At 43.9% G+C, this 21,568-nt stretch overlaps 3 protein-coding genes and 1 long non-coding RNA gene across 6 annotated transcripts; 1 reads left to right on the top strand and 3 right to left on the bottom strand.

The window, feature by feature from the left end:
- Positions 1-1,075: 1,075 nt before the first annotated feature.
- On the bottom strand, positions 1,076-1,631 carry LOC103651564 (uncharacterized). Its single transcript, XR_564812.3, has 3 exons — positions 1,523-1,631; positions 1,312-1,414; positions 1,076-1,235 (listed from the first exon to the last, which is right to left on the bottom strand). It is a non-coding gene; the product is annotated as an uncharacterized lncRNA (long non-coding RNA).
- A 350-nt stretch (positions 1,632-1,981) lies between these two features.
- Positions 1,982-2,764, bottom strand: LOC103651563 (probable boron transporter 7). The gene is made up of 3 exons (XM_020551197.2): positions 2,669-2,764; positions 2,473-2,589; positions 1,982-2,257 (listed from the first exon to the last, which is right to left on the bottom strand). Exons 1-3 carry the CDS (start codon positions 2,702-2,704, stop codon positions 2,120-2,122), a joined length of 291 nt encoding a protein of 96 aa, XP_020406786.1. The 5' UTR covers positions 2,705-2,764; the 3' UTR covers positions 1,982-2,119.
- A 3,377-nt stretch (positions 2,765-6,141) lies between these two features.
- On the bottom strand, positions 6,142-14,957 carry LOC100382646 (uncharacterized). 3 transcript variants are annotated; one of them, NM_001175370.1, is made up of 12 exons: positions 14,082-14,722; positions 11,735-11,834; positions 11,429-11,646; positions 10,491-11,329; positions 10,259-10,373; positions 9,449-9,568; positions 8,622-8,665; positions 8,475-8,520; positions 8,312-8,381; positions 8,155-8,232; positions 6,626-6,706; positions 6,142-6,539 (listed from the first exon to the last, which is right to left on the bottom strand). In NM_001175370.1, exons 1-9 carry the CDS (start codon positions 14,696-14,698, stop codon positions 8,354-8,356), a joined length of 2,127 nt encoding a protein of 708 aa, NP_001168841.1. In that variant the 5' UTR covers positions 14,699-14,722; the 3' UTR covers positions 6,142-6,539; positions 6,626-6,706; positions 8,155-8,232; positions 8,312-8,353. The 3 variants fall into 3 exon arrangements, with proteins under 3 accessions (NP_001168841.1, XP_020405449.1, XP_020405450.1); XM_020549860.2 differs by having other exon boundaries at positions 6,162-6,539; positions 8,341-8,381; positions 14,082-14,957; XM_020549861.2 differs by having other exon boundaries at positions 6,162-6,539; positions 8,155-8,248; positions 8,341-8,381; positions 14,082-14,857.
- A 2,900-nt stretch (positions 14,958-17,857) lies between these two features.
- On the top strand, positions 17,858-18,912 carry LOC100277071 (uncharacterized). Its single transcript, NM_001196351.2, has 2 exons — positions 17,858-18,362; positions 18,507-18,912. The coding sequence occupies exons 1-2, from the start codon at positions 18,035-18,037 to the stop codon at positions 18,671-18,673; spliced, it is 495 nt and encodes a 164-aa protein (NP_001183280.1). The 5' UTR covers positions 17,858-18,034; the 3' UTR covers positions 18,674-18,912.
- Positions 18,913-21,568: the final 2,656 nt, after the last annotated feature.

Here is a 21,568-nt window from a genome sequence, read left to right as displayed (position 1 = left end):
TAAAAATAGCTAATAGGTGAGCTAGATTGATTGGAAACTAATTTTAGTAGTTAACTACTAGGTGAGTACCCGTGCGTTGCCACGAAAGTTAAAAATTAGTATAAAGCATAGATACAAAACGACAAACATTACTATGGTATACAAAACCACGAGGCAAGATATCATCATAACACTAAGCTAGCAGCTAGCAGCTAGCAGTGGTGCTCGACAAACTGTCGTCGAATTCAATTTTACAGATTTAGGGAAACATGTTCACAGGTTCATATTAACAGCTTCATCATTTGCAAAGGGCTGTCAATCTCAGTTTTCAGACTGAATCACAGGTTCACACTCACTAATTTCAGACTCACATGTTCATCATTTGCCATCTTCAGCATTTGCCAGGTTAAGATTTCAGATTTCAAACTCACATGTTCAGGCTCACTTTAGATTTCAGACTCACAGATTCAGACCCACAGATGTTAGGCTCAAGTTCATCATTTATCAGGCTCACAAAGAGGTTCATAAAACCAGATTCAGATTTTACAAAAACAAGCTCACATATTCACGACTTCAGATTTTACAGGTTTACAGATAGAGGTTCACAAAACAAGTTCAAAAAAATACAAACAGGTTCACAAACACAAAACAGGAGGTCTTCTTTTGATTATGTGCCATCTTCTTTTTTATCATACGAACGCTTGAGCATGTTATCACGTGGGTTTCAGAAGTTGCAACTACTCCACCTCGCAAATTTGCCTTGGACTGCTAGGAGGTCCTATGATTGCTCCATCCTGGCTAGCAGGACCTGTGACTGCAGCCCCTTGGCTCCTGTGACTGCTCCAACATGGCAAATTTGCCTTGGACTGCTCTCCCCTGGCAACCATGCTCCGGTATCGGGACTGCGAGAGCAACGACGAATGACGGCGAGGAGGCAGTGTGCACAGGATAGGAATGACAATCATGTCTCCTGCCATAGGGACAACAAAACAGTTCAAGCAGCGACTAGGATTTGAGATAATATTATACGCACACTTTCATCAAATGAATAACCTGCTTCAACTCCAGTTCACATACCAATGTTGGTGAAAATTACCTGCTTCAACTCCAACCCACATACCAATGCGTGGCACATTCATGTGCACAACCTCCAGTAAATCATGCACCAGTAAGTGCATTGCAGAGACCCTTGACAAAGTGGCCTTGGAGCTTCTCCTAGTCATTTGTCTGGGTTCGATCCAATCACGTTGAAGTATCTAATTTATAAAGAGCGAGAAACATGTTAGAACTATTCCATGGGTTACAATTTAATATAGGTTATTGAAAACAAACCTTAGATCATGACAGCCATGTCTGGTTGCTCCTTTGATTTTGTAAAATCTAGGATGATGTCCACTGTAATTTTCTTTGCCTTGCCATATGGGTTGATAGGATTCTATGGTGGTTTAGAAAAATAATTAGAATCATGATAGCATCTATAAAATTAAGGAAAGTAAAAGCTCATGCATTTAGAGGATAACCTGGGCATTCCATGGATACTCACCAAAATTATACGATCACGATACTCATTAATCTTGATACGAGATTACACATAGTAGAGAACCTGAGATAAAATACCTCTATTTTTAGTTGGTACAAGACAACGCAGTAGAAAGAAGCACAAGGCTACAAAATAAGATAAAGTTAGTTGAATAAGATCATTATTTAGGTCACTAACTGATTGTGTACTACAGTAAAAGCTTATATCAACCTCTCAAAGATAAAAGAGTTTCATGATTGTGTACTACAGTAAAAGCTTATATCAACCTCAAACGATGCATGGGGACCTTCAAGAACCCTGCAACCACATCGTAATCGGATGATTAGTCGCAAAGAAGAAACACATGCTCTGCATTTGTGCCCGTGCTAGCCCAATCGTTCAGTTGAAGTGAATTGCTGTGGGACAGAGATGTTACTTGTAGCGTCGTCTTTCTGTAATGAACAGAAGTTGTATCCTCTCCCAGAACTGATTCCCTGGTAGACTGTCAATGGCCATGTAGGCAAAGTAACCCCAGAGGACCGATGTGGGTATCATCCTGATGACTGGCATAGCTCCAACACACCCACCAACCAGTATGGACTGCAGCAGATTGCTCAGTCTCTATTCGTTCACTCGAACAGGCAAGTGGGCTTCTATATGTTTGCGAGGGTCAAATTCTCTAGCCAATCTCCCTTCTCCGTTGCCTTCTTGCAGAATAGCATCCTTGAAGTTCTTCAACTCCCTGTCAACAGAATCAGTCTGAAAAGACAACATGTTGAGCATTACCATTATTTTACTGGTAAGTTCTCCATAAAGAATAACATGGACAACATTTAGGTGGTAGTTAGGTACGGGACAAAAATTAAGGAGAACCCATATCTAATTGGCAAACGCAAATTGTTGTAAGATTCAAAAGCTTTGTTTTTTGTTGGCACATATAAATAAGTCAAGTAACAAGGAGTCAAAAGGCTCACATTCTCTTCGCTATCCATTTTGATGAAAACTTCTTCCATCTTGCCATATATTTCCAAACTGGTAGCACTTCCTCCTATGCTCTCCTTGGCAGTATCAACCATCTTTTTGCTTAGCAACTGAACTTAAGAGATGGAAATGTATGAGGAAAGCTGATTAGGTTAGCAAACCACATGAATCGATTTGAATTTCACCAACCTGCCTCTTAAGGACAGCAAGACTTTTTGTGTGCATGGGCGACTGAGGAAGCACTCCATTAGATGGAGGGATACCAAGCAAACCGCAGAGCAGGACCTGGCATTTAATACCGTGAGAAAAGAAACTAACTAAACAACCATAATATCTAAACTAAAAACGCAGACCAAACGTCTGTATCATTTCTATACTATAGTTGGAAGACAAATAGATTGTCACACTTGGTCTGACGAATGTGATTGAGATCCCAAGAAACTGAGGTTAAACTTACAACCAAATGAACACTCTAAATAAACAATTTGTATGACAGACTCATGTGCCACATACCACGAATCCAAGGACCAAAATGTTATAGTGGTAGGCAGAAGGCTTCTACAAATTATACTCTTTTTGCTGTGCCAACTGTGAATCTACGCTGTGATCAAAGAAGTAAAGTCCTGCGACCATAAAAGCAGGCAGAATGGCTCCAAATATATATATGCTGGAGAGACAGAAGAGGAAGCATTCAGAATCATGACATGCAGGAAACCTCTACGAATGTTAGAATTTTTTTCATCTAGAAGGGATATAATCAGACTGTATGGTTAGATGAATTTGAAAGTAGTAAATACTATTTTTGGAAAATATGTGAACAATGATAATAGATGAACATGTCTTTAGCTGTATTATGTCCACCACCATAATAATTGTTTTCAACATTTTAGTGCTCTAGTAGCAGTTCTTGAGATATATATACATGCATCTCTGGAAGCTAAATAGTACATGGAAGCAAAACAATGAAACGGTGACAACTTTTTTTTGGAGGGATACATAGTCTCCTTGCAGGAGTAAACATCATGGAATACCTTCCCTCTTCGTAACATTTCGGACTTCTTAAGCTATTTCATTGCATACACATTGGATGTAGTTTTTTCTCTACAAAGTCTCACCTGCAAAATATTATAATGGGGTAAGTTGCAGGCAGACACAGAAAACAGACATTGTCTCTTTAGAGACCTGCATGTATTTCACAAGAAAACTAAGATCTCTCGAAGTATTGAGTAAATTGTTGTTCATTACAGAACACCCAACTATATATTGTATCAAAGAGGATGACTCAAATATTTGTTACCTCCCCAAACGCACCTCTCCTAATAATGGTGAGCAATTCAAAGTCATCAACGCCCATTTTATGCCTTCGTAGGCGCATGTATTTTGCCTCCTTTTTTCTAAATCTTTCAGTATATTATTTTGCTCTTCTTCAAATACATCTGCATCTGCTAGTTTCCTCTCCAACATCCAATGCCTAGAATATTGGTTGATATCAACATGGGTTGCAGCAAACTTAGCCAGAACTCAACAATGTATAGCAGAAGAATGATCCCAAAAAATATATACAACAGCAGTTTAATAAGGCCTACAGAAGTCCTAAAGAAGAAGAGTTCTCAAGTGTAACTTATGGGCAAAAGAGAAATGTGAATAGTCAAGAAAATAAGTCGATCGATCGACCCTGCAAGAATGTGGTGCTAAGACCCATACGAATACAGATAGAACATCTATATTCATACCAAAGTACTGAAGCAGACTGCAATGTGTACTTACTTCCATAATCCATAATTCTATATGAAGTTGTATCTGCTAACAGTGCTCATGCAGACTAATGGGGGCACTAAAATAAAGTTGGGGCTGATTTCATCAGTCAACTGGTTACAATTTATTCCCTTCTCTATGGGAAGATTTTATCCTCATTCTTGACCATATAAGTTGATAATTATGTATGGTATGTTCCACCTTGTTGGGTTAACCTGTTTTCTCATTGCAAAAGAAAATAATGAGACTAAAATAGAGGGACTAATCTTTAGTCCCTGGAACCAAACAGACCATTAGCAGTTTTGTAAGTATTTGCAAACAGATAAAATGTTAATAGGCCTACAGAACCCGGCTCCCCTAAAAATGGCATAGACAAGCTGATAATAGTAAATGATGAATGATCACTTAGCAATTAATAGAAGACCGAGGCCAACTGCCCATCTCAAAGTTACATCACTTGATAAATATAGCGATTTGCCAACACTGAGTCCCCCTCAAATCACCCAGGCACACGCGCATTGCCATCACACCAGGAAGGAAAGTGGAGTGGAGTGGATTGGACTGACCTCTCCTTGTGCTCCTGAAGCGACTTCATCTGCGACTTGTAGTGTTTCTCGATGTACTGCTTTGTCGCCGCCACCTTCTGCTTGGTGGTGCTAGACAGCGCCTCCTCCCCCGCCGCGGCGGCCATCCTCACGGAGCCGCCGGCGCCACCGTCTGCGTGGACGCCACTGAGGACGAGCTCTTCCGCCTCACCACCAAGGAGGGGAAGCTCACCGTGGAGCGCGAGAAGGTGAAGATCGAGATGCAGCCCTTCTCCCCCGTGGTGCAGTTCGAGCAGGACCCCGTGCAGATCCTGGACGCGCTGCTCCTGCTCTACCTCAACAGCCAGCTCCTCCGTGCCCTGCAGGAGTCGCTCGCTAGCGAGCTCGCCGCCCGGATGAGCGCCATGAGCAGCGCCACCGACAATGCCATCGAGCTCCGCAAGAACCTCTCCCGCAGATCGATCCTGCTGTTGGGTCGATCTCGTCGACACGGCTATCGTTGCTCTGTTTCTTGGAGAAGAGTGTGGAGGGTTGGGGAAAATGGATCTGGGTGCGGCGACGACTATCGGGGGGAGGGAGGGGGTCACCGCGAGCAGGGCGGGCGCAGCGGCCGTGCGTCCTCTGTCGAGGCGAAGGCTGTGGCTGGGGGAAGACGGGGGCGGGGGCGTCGGGGCGAGTGGAAGCGAACGTCGATTGCGGTGGGGATTCCGCTCTCCATGTTAGATTCCGGTCCAATCTTGTGGAGGCGAAGGCGCTGATTGCGGGGGCAGGGGCATCGGGGCGAGTGGAGGCGAAGGCTGCGGCTGGGGGAAGACGCTGATTGCGGATGGAGGCGCTGATTGCTCGTTCCTAGATCCAGAGCGTGGGGATTGCAGGATGCTGGCCACGTACCAGCCTGTATCGCGCCATGGAGCGGAGGTGGAGGCGAAGGCGCTGGGTCTGCGGCGAGTGGAGAGGAGAGCGGGGGCACGGAGATGGCGACCAGAGAGCGCGCAGATGGTGGGTGAGAGAGACAGCAGAGAGGAGAGTTCCATGGAACCACGCGGACCTTCCAAATTCTCCTTCCATGATGGCAGGCGAGAGAGCGAGGGACGAGAGAGGAGAGCAAGGGCGCCGGCACCAAAAAAAATATGGACACCTACACTAGTAACTTAAGTAGTAGTAGAGATTAGCTCCGGTGCATTCAAATATGGTCTTAGTCCCTAAACTACCAAACGTTATAACTAAATATGGCTTCCCATATAAATTTTAGGGACTAAAGTTTAGAAGGGTTAAGTAATTAAACACCCCCTACAGCATATCACGTCGAAGGTTTTGATTCGTTTCTAGCTCCGGTAAGATAGAATGTAGTTCATTCCACATCACAGAATAGAACATTGTTCTTTGAAACTTTTAACCATGAAATAAATTTTCTATCACCCGGGGGGAAACGACGGGCGGATTATTCTGTTGGCTTTTCTTGCAGGTAACCGAAAAATCCATGTTGGGCACGCTCATTTAAGCTGAAAGTAGTCAAACCGCACGCACATTTCAACGGATTCCAAAAGATACAAGCTGCGGCAATGAAGCCGCTTGGTCTTCAGCAGAGTAGACCGACACCAACCGGATTCACTAACAAGGTGTACTTAAAAAATACTCTTAACTTTATCAGCCCAACCAGACCAATATTTTCAAGCTCTCCTCAACAACCGTGCACATCTTCAGACGCAGCAACAACCAACAAATTTGGCATTTCCTGACGCAACACAACCGAGCAATACCTGAAATTTCATGATGGCATCAGTCACATTGCTGTAGAAACTGAAACTAGACTTCATAGTAGGGTTCATGGGACCAAAATGCTTACTACAATTCAAGTAACAAATGCCACCCCTCCTTTGCTGTGAAGTGACCCATCAGATAACTCCAGCACGAACAGGCATAAGACCTGGTAGATGTAAGCGCTAACAGTTATGCACGAAGTACATCCAACTATCAAACATGTAACCATATCTCAACTGCCAGTCAAAATGCGTATACGAATATTTACGGAACACAGCAGTGCAAGTCTAAGTTTGATACAATTGTAGCTTCATTAGGAAAATCCATCATTTTAAGACTGGCTCCAGCAAGGTCCGCTAAAGTGGGCCTGTTCGCTACGTATAGCGGATGCTGGCCTCGGGTACGCCTCCAGCAAGGGCTGTTATAGGCTCCTGTAAATTTAGCGCATGCTGCCAGAGACGCCAAATGTAGGGTTCCTCAGCCGTCCGCTATACGTTCGCCCCTCTCGCTCCCACGCTGGCTCGGAGTTTTCTCCTCCACGATTGGCTTGCTCTCCCTACCATCTCGCCGTCATTTGGAGAGAGGACAGCTGATAGTTTCACTGTCGTGAAACTAGGATTGAGGGCAGCCATGGCTTCCAAGGAAGGGTGGGATTGATTGAAGCCTCCGACCACAGACACTCAACGGAATCTGGGATTTGGGCATCTGTTTGGATCTTCATCAAGTTTTTATCTTTCTTCTATGCGCTCTCTCCGAAATTAAAATAATTTATTTTAAATGCATACTTAATTACAATTGAGAAACAATTCAATTTTGAAGGAAAACAAAGGGGAAGAAGAATTATGTTATCACTGTACATATAGAGGACACTGCTGGAGATAGAGAAGATATAGAGGATGTAATTTTTTAGAGAGTGCTGCAAAGGACAGGGTATATTCCTTTAGAGGATGGAATTTTGGGGACGTTGTTGGAGACAGTCTAACTTTCCTAAACCACTTGTCACCTCCAAACACTAAGGGCTAGTTTGGAAACTCGAACTCCACTCCAGGATTAGAGGGGATTGAGAGAGAAATGAACAATCTCCAAGAGACTCTATCACACCTCCTATTTCAAACTTCACTCTATAAAGAGAAGAGTCTACAGTACAAAACAGTGTTTTGCACGGCTATATGCACGATCTGTTGAGCACAGCCCAACAAGTACAAACCCCCGTAACCTCAAGCTGTCACACTGACCAACATGACCACAATCATGACTGAGAGTGTTATCGATATCTTATACAATATGTTCCAAGCAAGGCCAAATAACCCCCAATGAGTAGTAATGTATCTGACAATGATGTTTTCTTCCTAATCCCTTCTAGTCATTGAATGATGCTTCAACAAAGTAAAAATATATCTCAGAAAGAAAGTAACGAATGTGATTTAAAAGAGAGAAAAACAAGAAGCTGGATGGTGAGCACAATGATGTTGTATTTCAAACTAAGCCCTGTGAACAACCACAATGATGTTGTATTTCAAACTAAGCACAGTGAACAACGGAATCAGACATTCCTCAGTTGAAATACATGCATTTTCTTATAAGCTCCAAACATGTATAAAAGCAGTACATTACCTAACATAAGTAAGGATACCAAAGCCACCCAAAGTGCTCCAGATCAGAACTGGAGATCACAAAGGGCCTAAATAGGGCCTGCATATTAGAAAAGCTACAGATAAGTTTAACCACAGAAAAAAAAGAAGTTAGACAATATAAGAAACATGTAACTAACCATAAGCAGCTTATTCAGATGCAGTTCACCTTACAAGATGCTTCACTGGCTGAAGTTCATCTCTGAGTATCTGCAGCACAAGAGTGCACATCATGCATAAGATTGTTAGAGTAACAAATACAAAAGTGATTTGCAAGTCAAAAATGTTGAAAATTTTTCTTACCTCCTAGGTTTGTTCTGGCGCTGATCAAGCTCCTCATTTCCAATATCTGCAGTTCAATTTTTTTTCAAATATTAGTGAAGCAGTATAAAATTGTAGCATGAGCTAGAACTGTTCTCAATGCATAATAAACGCGCAGGTACAGCTCACCATTTCGAGGAGGAGATTTAGACCCTCTATTAGCACTAGGTTCCCTGTAAGAATAATAGACTCAGAATCCTTTGTCAAGGGAACAGTTTGTGGATAATGTAATAAAAACATGGTGCAATACTGCAATCAGACAATGGGGCAGAGGACAAGAATGTAACAAACTACAAATAGTTTCCCCTAAAATAAAATAAGGAACTACAGGAGAACGGGTTTCAAGCACTGCAAACATTGCTGAAGGAACTATTCAATACAGATAGGGGGACATGTTTCAAGCTTCTCATGAAAGAAAAATGTATACCCACCCCTGAGTTCTTACGCCATCGCAAAAAAAGGTCCCAAGCGGGTGTTAGATGCCTATGCATGTCCTTGTAAGTATTCGGTCCCATATATAGTCCTTGTTGCACATGGTCTCTATCTTGTATCGGTACATATATTAAAGCCTAGTGCCCTCATACTGAATACAAGTGCTATTCATAACAACAGGGTCGTAGGCATCCCCAGGGCCGGGAGAAAGGGGGGCCAAGCCACAGCAATATACCCACCACAAGCAATTCCATCCGGTGCCCATTGCAAACATCCCTCTGGTGTGGCGATGGCAATCTAGAATGGGACCAGCTCAAGCAACCCGATCTTGAAGGAGACGGCAGCAGCAAACACCGAGGGGGAATGCATATACTATAGGAGGGGAAGGCGTCCAGGCAGACCTAGCACTCGCCTGGATGCCTAGTCGCCTTTTAAACACTGCCATTTATATGGTATAAAAAAGCATGGCTGCCTGACAATTATACAAATTGTATGGTTGCCCAGGTCAAATTTTAATATTTCACCTGGATGGAACTGATGATGATGTCTGTCCTGGAGACCTGGAGTAAAAACTCGGATCAAGAGTTATATATGGTGGATATGATGCTCCAAAAGCACCAGCAGCACCAGCCAATAATGGCAACCTGTACCAATTTTAAGCATTGTAAGCTATAAACAAAGAATATTATGCAGAGATATGAGCACCAATCCCAGCCGATATATCATGTCAGAGAGGAAAATCATTTATGTCAACATATTAGAAGTGCTGTAGAATACATGACAGGTCTAAACATTTTCAATAAGATTTTTCTTTTTACAATGCGGGAGAGCTGTGCCATTTCATTAAGAGAGAAACAAGATACAAAGGGAATATCAAAAACTAACCCCTCCCAAACACATTCCACACAGCAGTATTTTAGGGGAACGAGCATACCACTTTACAATCAATAAACGACCATAAAAAGCCTAAGACCTCCAAGGATCTAGGCCAGCAATCCCACATCTTCAATATATAAACTAACCCATCCGTACTATTTAAGTGCATGAAAGTGAAAGCATTGCTGCAATGTGAACAACATAAACATTTTTAGGCCAAATAAAAAGTAATCAGAAACTAGACGGACACAATCACAGCCACAGGATATTGATGCAAATACTTTTGTTGCTTTCCCATTTTGCTGTCTTATTAGGGAACCGATGCAGTTAGTGTTACTTCCAATAAACATGAATATACAACAGCAACATAGCACTAGACAGTAGACACAATCAATTATAAAACAGCAACATGTCAACACAACTGAAACACTGGTAATAGCAAGACATAATGAACATACCATGCCATTTCATTGTTTCCCATTCCCATCTGCTGTTGAGATACATAGCCAGGGAGGGCCATACCAACAGTAGGAACTCCAAGACCACCAGGATGCTGACCCCCAAATTGCATCACTGCATTAGATTACAGAAGAAATAGGTGATGGATCAATTAAAGTGGTTATAAGAAAACTGAAAATAATGATCAAAACAGTTAAGAAAAATAAGGTCAACCGAATGAAGGAAGCAAACCTGGCAGCAAAGCTGGAGTGCCAGGAAAATTTTGATCTCCCTGGGAAAGACCAGCAGCCCCAATAACTTGGGCACCACCATACATCAATGAATCCATTCCAGTTTCCTGGCTATTGGCTTTTACCACTGCAGAAGCTGTCTTTGAATTGTTCAGACTAGGGTATGAACCATTCTCGCCACTTTCTGTTGATTTAACAGATAGATGCTGAGCTGCTGGTAATGAATTGTTAGTCCGATGGCTCAATTGCTGAGTTGGAATTCTTGCTGCAGACTGATTCTGCACTTGCATTGACTTCTGGTGCATCACTGGTCCATGACTTTGTGGATGTGTAGAAATCCTTGACGTTTGGTGAAGCGATGAAGTAGGCTGATTATTTGAAGATATTCCAATGTTTGAATTGCCCCCTGAAGCCCGGACAATAGTGGATTGGCTAGGATTTACCAATGATGATGTAAATCCTGAATTCAGTGACGCCGTTGGCACCCTTCCAAGGGATGACCTAACAGGACCATCAGCATGAAACCTATCACGCCCACCATAATCCATGGCTGTTCTCCCTCTAACCATTGAACCAGATTGTAATATTGAGTTATCATCCATCTTCATGGAAGATGGAGGAATCTTATTAGAACCTCCTGTTTGTATGTCTCTCCTCTGAGTTGCTACCGGAAAATCTTGACAAGCTGCACCAGAGGGATAAAATGGAGGGGATGCAGAATTCAGGCTTGAGCTGATGACATTCTTTTTGGGAGGAGCAGCCTCTTGTTGTGCATGTGAAACTTGACCAGAATTTCTGGCTGCTGCAGCATTTGGAACAGGCTCTCGAAATCTAGCTGCTCTGAACAAACAATCAGAAAACTGTGTAAGAGAACACAAGCAAAAGTGCAGCAGTGAGCCAGTGACAAAATATTTACGTCCCAAGATAGTTATTACTCACTGCTTTCGTTGGGATCCAACAACCTCTCTGCTGCTCCTTGCAACAGCTTCATAACGTCGAGGTCCCCTCCCTCTCACTACCTTTGGGGGGCGGTTTTGGGTGTTGCCATCTTCATGGTAATTGGGCTGCTTCCCACCTCTGGGAAAACCACGGCCACCACCTCTTGCTTTACCTCGACCACCACGACCTCTAAAACGACCTCTAGACATCCGCTGGTCCTGCAATAAAAGATTTTTGCACCCTTGAGATTTGTTTAGCAGCAAAAGATGATCTTGGTTTTGCATACTAAGGGATTTGACCAATTACTTCATAGCGATCATCATGCAAGTTCATCTCCTCAAATCTGTCATGCACCCAAGCTTGATCATCTTTAGCATCCCATAACTTCCTTGCACCAAACATTCGCCTGTTTAGAGGGGCAAGAAGCAGTCAGTACATGTGCATATAAATATGAAGCATTAAATATTACCATCCACTGGCAGGTGGCATTATGACAAAAGCATGTTAGCACTAGAAAACGGAACCTACAGCACCAAAACATCCATGCAGTGGTAGAACACGCTAGGGCATGCTGAGTTGCTCATTGCATTGTAAGCCATAAGCAGGCAATTTTTTGCTCAATCTCTCTGAGAAATGTTGTGTGATAATGTTCACAACTACAATTTCATCACTCAACCCAACCAAAAGAGAATAACGATTCACAGCCCAAAACATTACCGAAGTCTACTACTTCCAGGCTGGAAGCCAACCATCATCAAAAGCACAAATAATGTCACAGCTGCCACCACAGTCTATCACACAGTAATTGAATATTCATACAAGAGACGAGACATACTTAACACCGAACTAGTTAGATGCATGTGCATTACTACGGTTTCTGTATATCAAATAGGTAGACCTTGATTAAATGAGATAGTTGTTCAAACACATTCCAAACCATTACAATAAGCATCCAAAAGTCATGTGCGGCTTGCGAGGATGGTGGTGCGAAGTCCTACTCGCGTCCTCACGACTTCAAGCCTCGCAGGCGTGAAGGGCCGCGGCGCCACGACGGGTGCCTGCGCTGGCGCCACTCACCTCCTCAATCAAACAACTACAATCTCGAATCAGGCCTAACTAATCCCAAAATTACTAAATCGAAAACTCATGTATCTCAATCGATGACCTGACAGCTTTGCTGCGTAGACACGTGGTAGCCAATTGGAATATCCTATTCTCTTTGTCATTTCGATCGAAGCTGCCAGGTGTTCAACCGGACCCAACTGTTTAGTAGATGTTTCAAATCTGAAATTTATGAATATCCTATTCTCTTTGTCATTTCGATGCATTTGAACTCAAGTTGTTGCTGTTCTAGACATTGATATGGTTCGATTACGTAATCTGGAGTTTTAGACCAATTTACTTGGTTGTTGGCTGCTTGGTCATATGGTTTAATCCTTATTTACTTGGCTGCTTTGGTCATATAGTTCAATTATCTAATTTTGCTTCATTGTGGTTGCTGCACTGCCACCTCTTACTCATTTAATCTTTGTTTCAGGTACAAGAGCTGCAACTCAGCAAGATTGGGAATAGGACAGCCAGCCACCACACCTTTATTACCTATCAAAATTCACAAGTAAGCACTAGAAATTGACCATCATTATAAATTGTGTGATATTATACTGTTATAGTGCTATACAGTGTACAACTATACACTATATAAGTGTATATATGTCAGCCCTGGAGGAGGTAGGAAGATTAACTGTCGACTAGGATCAGCTAGGGGCAACTAGCCACCCTAGTCGTCCTAGTTGAACTTATTATCGCCCCTGATATGACTAGGGTCGACTAGACGATTTAAAAACATTGGTGCTAGGGAGGTGTTCAGGTTAGCAGCACATAGTCAGACGGCCCTAGATAATTGTACTTTCTCTAGACAGCTCGAGTGATGTCAGGTTAGCTAGAAAAAATATGTCATAATAGTTAAAACAATGAATTTGACATTATCAGGTAAACAAGTTCCATGACCACAGTTCATCTTCCTACGTCTCCCATTTGTCCCACACTCCCACCCTCACATGGGATAAAGCCATAAACCATTCTAAGCAGCAAAACACCTAGACAAAATGCCTATGTAGTCCACGAAGCGGCGCTGTTCTGCCTTTTGAAACAAAGGACAGAGATTGTATAAGCAAAACCAGATATTATGGCGGACGATATTAATGCCCTCGGCCCTCGCTTTCTCAAATTCTGTTTTTTCTATTCACCTAAGTCAGGAAAAGCTGTAACTTTTCATGCCAAGCTTTTGAGTTCAGAACTCCAGGCAATATCAGCCTAATACTAACCCTAATTTTACATTAGGGTCCTGTCCTCATCCAATAGCCTTTGGACCCTTTAACTGAAATATATCACCATTTTATTTAGTACTAATGAGAGACAAAGGCTTGTTAACAAAATATTGCAGACTTCGATTAAAGTTTTTCAGCATTTAGTTTAACGTAATTATCAGTTTTAGGTGCTGAGCAGACAATTTGGTTGTGCCTGTTTTGATAAAGCCGGACTCAGTGCAAACAGGCCAGAGGTTGTCCCAGTTAAAATTAAGTGGCAATAAGTGTGATTATTCAGAAAGTACGAGCTAGAACCGAATGTGCAGTTTAAAGCGATCCACACACACCTGCGCCTGCCGCGGTTCTCCTCCTGAAACCGGTCATCGTGCATGTAGAAGGCGCCGGAAGTGGGCACGGCGAAGGGCTCCTGCTCCTTCTCTTCTCCCTCGCCCTTGGCCTCCCCCTCCGGCAATCCCTCCTCTCCAGCCACGCCATCCTCTCCGCGCGAGACTTGGCCGCCGCCGCCGCCGCCGCCGTCCTCCATGGGAGGTGCCGCGCGCCCTTCGTACTCCTCGAATCCCTCTCCCAGGTCCTCCTCTTCCTCGTCGTAGTACTCCTCATCCTCCTCGTCCACCTCGTCGTCGTACGCCTCGGGGCCCCCCTGGCCGTCGTCGTCCTGGTCAGGGCCGATCCGCGCCCTGGGCCTCCCGTCCTCGGACCCCTCGTCGTCGCTGGCCTCTCGACGACGCATCGTAGGAAACGGCTCATCGTTGGGATCGCTCACGTACTCATCATCCTCCACCTCATACGCTGACCCATCCGCCGCCGCAGCGGCGTCCAGCTTCGGCGTGGGCGGCGCCGCGAGGGGCTTCTCGACCGTGGCGTCCTCGGCAGGGTCATTGGAAGCAGCAGCGGCGGCGGGCGCCTGCTCCGGCTGTGCGTCGGAGGCCGGCGGGTCGGCCATGGTCAAAAAGGAACCCTAGATTTGGGAGCGGCGCGTTGCGGTATGGTGAGATTTTTCCCTTTTCTTGTACGCTGCGGTTTTTGTTTTGAGAGAGTTCGTAGAGGAGGGGGGGCGGGGGAGCAGCGGACAACAGGCAGCCAGAGCCCAGAGACTCGTGGAGCGAAAGTACGAAACGGGAGGGGAGGACGCGGATGAGGCGGACGGGGCCGTGCAACTGGTACGGCACGGGGCACTGCAACCGCAAATGCCCGGCCTGTACAGTTTGGTTGTCGTCCATGGAGTAGGTTAGGCTGAATGCAATTTTTCTGAGCATACTAGTATAAAGGCTTGTTTGCTCAAAATATTAAAGTTTAGCACTATATTTTTAATAAATTTCAGCATTTATAGATCCAAACATGAGTGCTAAAAGATGTCAAAGATAAGAGCATGTCCACTAGTTTCATAAATAAAGACTAACCTCAAATTTAATAAGTTGCTAAATATATTGAGAACAAAATCAATTTTATTCTCCAACGGTTTTCAATTCTTAAGTTATTAAATATTTTTAAATTAACTCAGCTTTTCTAGCAACTTCAAATTTAGTTTCGTTTGTATGATAAAGTTCAATGATCATCGCTCTTCCCTTTATTAATATTTTCTTTCTGTATGCACCGTGTTTTGTCATTTTTCTCTAATTTTTTAGATGAAGACATCTTCAGACTTATCAAACGAGGATGTTGAATTAATCCTTTCCATAGCTCCAATTATTCAAAGTGTGTCGCTTGTACATTGGTGCAGACTTAATGGGGGGCAAATGTGTTTTACAGTGTGATTGACATGCGAAATAGGCTATAGGGAGTACACAAGAGGTCCCTAAGTCTAGGGACTAAATATGGATATTTAGAAAGTTAGTATATTTTTGGACAAGATGATGTTAGTTAATGACACCCTAAATTAATTTTAGGGACTTCTTCTGGTAACTAGTGGAGATGCTCTAAAGTGCTAAAGTTTAGCACTCATTAGCACTTTAGGGTGCTAAAGTTTAGCATGTGGGATCCAATCAGGCCCTAAGTTAGTCAGATTACTTAGAACCATTTACGAGCAACAGAGTACTAATAACATAGACAAGTAAGGCGAGTACTATAGAAACTCATCTATATCATCAGCGTTAACTATTCGAACGACCGGGTCGAAATACTTAGGACACACACTCACTGTCGTTGGGTGGGACTACCATGCAAATTTGCATGGGATAGAACAACCAGCCACTAGCAAAACACTAAACCTAAACATCACGTCTAAGCAAAGGTTTTATTGTTACTCTGGATGTAAGTCAGAGTAACACGCAAGCACTTATACAATTTAATTATAAACATGCACTAGGGTTTCTGTAATCGACTAAGCAGAGTAACTAAGTATGAAAGCAAGACAGGTAGTATAGAAGCAGTGGTATAACAAGGATCTTTACTCAAGCCTAGAGAGTTGAATATCCTTTCTTAGAGAATACAAGCTCGGAGATAGAAAATCAACGCTTCGTTTGGATGTCGATATTGGAGGGCATGAATTGAATCGTGTTCAATATCAAATCAACCATGGTATTGAAATGATATATAATTCCAATTCTATTATTTGGATGTCACTGGATTGAAGCTTGGAATTGTTGTGGTGTAATTCACCCGATACAGAGGGGGTGCTCGGTATTAGGAGATGTGGTTTCTAGTTATAGTCCAATTCCAATGAATTGGGTCTTTGATTTCAAATCTCAATTCCATGTGCAACCGAACGACATGTTTTAGGAAAGTTGATTCCAATTCCCAATTTCATGCTTCAATATCTACGTCCAAACGGGGTACAAGAGAAATTCTAGCTCCTTCACTCTTTTTCTCACTCTTCATCCTTGATACAATCAAGCACGCTCACTTCACAAAACTAAAGGTAGTTTCAAAATATTTCCACACTCTACCAGGGGTTTTATAGCTAAAACTGAGCTGGGGATACTTATAGGTGAGCTAGGTCAGTAAAGGGAGAAAGTCAGTAGTTGGGTGGACACGTGTTAGTCTGGGCAGCCAAGGCATGGCTGGCTGACCCCTTCGATGCATCGCCTCACTTGATCAACGCTCCATATTGACTCTCAAGATCGATTTACAATTAATTTAGTTGGCCACGCGACTTGGTGAGCTCAGCAATCCATGTAAGTGACGAGGTGACTTCCTTTTGACCCTTGAGGGCTTGTTCGTTTCGCCGTTAATCCATGTAGATTGGGTGGTATTGAGTTGGTTTAAATCCATAGCAAGTCAAAATTCATTATAATTCATCTCAATACACACAATCCATATGGAATTGAAATAACCGAATAAGACCTGAATGGTCCATGTGTTTAAATCCATAGTTGTATCTCATCACAAATGTGTTTGTTTGCATGCCTTGGAACAATATACATGAAAGGGGACATGGGCATGGTCTGGTGGTTAAGGCTTGGTTGGGCGGCCTTGGCTACGTCGAGCGGTCATGTGTTGGCCAGTCGACCATAATGTTGGCCAGTCGAGCTTCTTCTCCCATGATCTCATCTCCATGTATTTGGTATTGTCATACATGAAAACTTTGTACACGGCTCATGGAATTTTGCACGTATGCATGCAACGCATGCATGTTTTCTGGTCATTGTGCTGGGGTAAAGCAGGAGAGGACTCTTTTTTTTAATCATCGCGGGAGCATTCAGATTAGCTTGTGTAGCACCTGATTAGTCTCCAATCTCTTTAGGGGGTGTTTTTCTAGAGACTAATTTTTAGTCTCTCCTTTTTAATCTCTAAATTGTCAAATACAATGACTAAAATAAAAATAATCTCTCTTTTAATCAGCGTGTTTAACAATTTAGGGACTAAAAGACACTAAAACGAAAGGACTAAAAATTAATCATAAGAAATCAAACACCTCCTAGTCTGTGTGTTTGGGTATTTCAATCGGTGTATATTGACCTGCAAATTCTGTGCATTTTGCTGTCGCCCTGTACTGAACATTTTTTTGGCTCTACCTGAAAGAGGATGTCTAATAAAAATCAGACAGGTATGCTGCCACTGCTATTGCCAGGAACAAGAAAAGCATGAATCTATCCGCGCGGATTTCACTCACTCGCTCTGCTCAGCGCTTACTCCGTTTCCCGTGCGCGTATCAGCCCGGGCCGTTGGACATCGCGGCCTCACGCGTTCGACGTGCGCGCGTGCGTTACTCGTCGTCGTCGGGCCGCGGCGCTTGTTGCATCACACTGTAGTATATAGAACGAGCCATCCACGCACATAAAGCTACAGCATCTGCTCGATCGTCTAGCTTGGACGGTGGACCGAGAGACCAGCCAGCTAGATGGCGCGCAGGGCGGTCGGCGTTCTACTGGCCGTGGCCGCGCTCCTCGCGGCGGCGACGGCGAGGGCGGCGGACGACGACGACAAGACGCAGCCCTGGCAGTGCTTCAAGTCATGCTCCAGAGGCTGCCACCACCACCACGACCACGACCACGACAACGGCGCTGCTGCCGTGGCGGACTTCCTCTCCGGGGCCGCCGCCAAGGTCTCCGCCGCCGTCACCCGCGAGTGCAAGAACAACAGCTGCCATGACAACGCGTGCTTCAAGGACCTGCCGGCCATCACCTACCCGCAGTGCGCCATCGCCACCTGCCTCAGCCATCCGCACCGTACGTGCACGGTCAAACGCCCCATCAAAACAATCGAGGAGCAGAGCAGCACGCGATATTATACTGTACTATAGTATGGTTGTCTGATTAATGCCTCTCTTCTGTTCATGTGTTGGGCCCGTTTTGTTTGTTTCACTGTTACAGATAGCAGAAAGAAAACGGCGTGCTTGAAGGACTGCTGCGAGAAGTGCTTCATCAATGGCCCACCTGCGCCTGGCCCACCTGCGCCTGGCCCGCCTGTGCCTGGCCCACCTGCGCCTGGCCCGCCTGCTCCTGGTCCCAGCCCGACGCCACCATCTCCGCCAAATTAAGCCCATGTTGCATGGATGCTCTTGGTACACATGCATGAAGTAGTAGAGAGCAACGGTCAACTTACTCCTTATATTCCCATAATAATAAAATACTTAGGAGTACTTACTTCAAAAAAAGAAGGATCTCATGACTGTAACCGAAGTGACATTTTCTCTTGAGTTGGGGTGTAACATAAACCCAGCACCAAAGCTATTTGCCATCTCATTCCAGTTTCAATATATTAAGACCTAGTTTGGGTAATACTAGAAGTGGTTTGGAGGGATTGAAGAGTGTATAAATCCTTAATAGATCAAAAACTCTCATAATACATCTCAATCCACTTAAATCCCTTTTATTACTAGATTACTTCAATATCTTTTATTACTAGATTATCCAAACTAGGCCTAATTAATAAACGAGCTTGTTGGAACAAGAAAGTGAGACTGCTCAGTGCTGCACAGGACGGAGTAACCACACCGCGTCATCAAGCGTAGACAATTTGTACAGAGCAACTGAGGGAGCAAGTCTGATTGCTGGGCCAATTCTTCTTAATCGTGACCAATTTTTTCTCAAGTATTTCGTTTCAAAAAGAATCTCGACTATATTTTTTTGTAGGTAACGGATGAGAGCCCACGGCTTCGTTCTCTTAAAAAAAATCCGATCCACCATTACTAAAATGAAATACAGTAGCTAACCCTGTGCTCAAGCGTAACCAAGAAAAAAAAGTTCAACACTATTGACTAATTCGAGAAATCATTTTCCATTCATCGCATGATACAAACTGTATAGTTAATACTACCTCGGCTTAGCGTCAGGGTTATAATATAGCCTATAGATGAATTTATGATAATGCCATATCATATAGCCAACTAAAAGCTTAGTTATATTATAACTTTCTCACGATATAAATTGTATATTTAATACTACCTCTATTCTCGAACTAGTTCATTTTTTGATCTAAAATGTGACAAACAAAAAAGAACGAAAAGAGGTATTTGGTCTATCTCTTTCACCTACAAAGTGCCTTGGAGTTCATGATCCGTCACTTTTAGCTGGCTACTAGTGATTAGCTTGTTTTCTTTATTTCTCTATTTCTCTTTTTTCATCCTACCACAAATCTGGTGTGTCATCTCTTACAACATGTATACCTTACCTTATTATGTCTATATCTGTACTACTTATTAAGTAAGCAATAGTAGTCTGCCTCCCTCTCGTTCTGCCGTTCTGCCGTTCTGCCTTTAATCGATCTCGACCGTCCGTTGTCACGGTAGTCGCTCCGCTCGCGATCCATCCGCCCACGTGTGTCCATCCGCCCACGCGATCCATCTCTGGAACCGACGCCACGAGCGACCTCTCCCTCTCTGGAACCGACGCCGCCGCCCTCTCCCCCTCCTTCTCTCTCCGTCCCTCTCGTCTCGCTTCTTCCCCAACCTGCTCGGCTTCACCAGATCGCGCCGGACACGGTCGTTGGGCCGCCACCATGATCTCGACGCGGCTCTCTCTCGGCCACTCGGGTTGGTGGTGGTGAGAGGTCCACAGCCACGTCCTAACTCCACCACTTCTCTCCTCTACGACGCGAGCAAGGGCGGAGCCGACTGCGGCGTCGGTGGGAACTGGGCCTCGGCCTCCCCATCTCTCTGGTACGCGTCTTCTTTTGTCTCGCTCTGCGCTCGTCTCTACCATGGAGATTAGGGTCTAGGGTTTGGTGGCGCAGCCGCCTACATCACCGACATCCTCAACGTCGCTGTCCTTGCTCTCGCGTTATCCTCATGCCCACCAGTAGCCCTCGGCCTCTACCTCGTTAGGGCTAGGATTGTCTCTGTGTATTGACTGTGGTTTGGGACAAGGCTCACACCCGTTGCTAATCTGTTGATTTGTTTGCTGCATCAGTGTTGGGGTTTGATTTTTGTGGATTTGATCTGTGATTGATTACTGACAACAGTAGACCAAGTTGCTGGTGCGCGCGAGAATGGGATAGACGGGGCAGTAAGGGTTCCATGCCTATTTCTAATTAGGCATACTTGGATTGGATGTGAAGGTTCTATATAGCATGCAAAATCCTGTTATTTCCATTGTCACATCACAAGTTCTTTAAAAAATCCCCTGTGTACAAATCCATTATTGAATAACTAAATGATAAGGAGGATATACTTGTCCTGTTTATGCGTCATGTGAATTCTATTTAGTCTAAAATTCCATCTTTTAGATGTGTGACCTTTAGAATTCGAAAACCTATGCGTGTGAATTCAGTATTGAATACCTGAATGATATAGAGGGGATACTTATCCTATCTATGTGTCATATGAATTTATTTAGTCTAAAAGCCCATCTTTTAGATGTGTGGCACTGTGACCTTTAGAATTCGATTTAATATGAATGATATTGAGGTACTTATCCTATCTATCCATTATTGAAGCATTTTTAGAGTGGGATAGATGATGCCTTTGCATGATGACACTTGTTAGGAACCTATTTTAGATGTGTGTAAATGATTAGGGGTAGCATTTCCTAGAAAATAGTTGCACAAAAGCATACTTTGGCTTTGTATTTCATAGAAGTATATAATTACAAGCAATGACAGAGCTTAGACCTAAACCCACCAGAGGCTAATCATCGAAGAACGGCGACAGCTGCAAGTACGGCAACAACCTTTGACCGTGCACAAGCGTCGTGGTCGCGGATGCCACCGCTTCCTCCTTTGTCGTCGTCAACCTCCTGACCTCGCGCCAGGAAATCTAGGCCACCGTCGTCGAGGCATCCATGTTGTGCGCGCTCCAACGTGTGCTGCTCCACGTCGTGAGGTCGGCCGGGCTGCCGCCGAGACCTTCCTACGCACGAGCCTACTCCATGATTAAAGGATTCTATGTTCCTAAGGTACAAGTAGTTGTTTATGTACGGACTGATTAGATATACAC

This window comes from Zea mays, chromosome 3, assembly GCF_902167145.1.
Source record: "Zea mays cultivar B73 chromosome 3, Zm-B73-REFERENCE-NAM-5.0, whole genome shotgun sequence".
In the NCBI taxonomy this organism is placed as follows: domain Eukaryota; kingdom Viridiplantae; phylum Streptophyta; class Magnoliopsida; order Poales; family Poaceae; genus Zea; species Zea mays.
The sequence above is the reverse complement of the archived record's forward strand: the minus strand, read 5'-3'. Positions and strand labels throughout refer to the sequence as shown.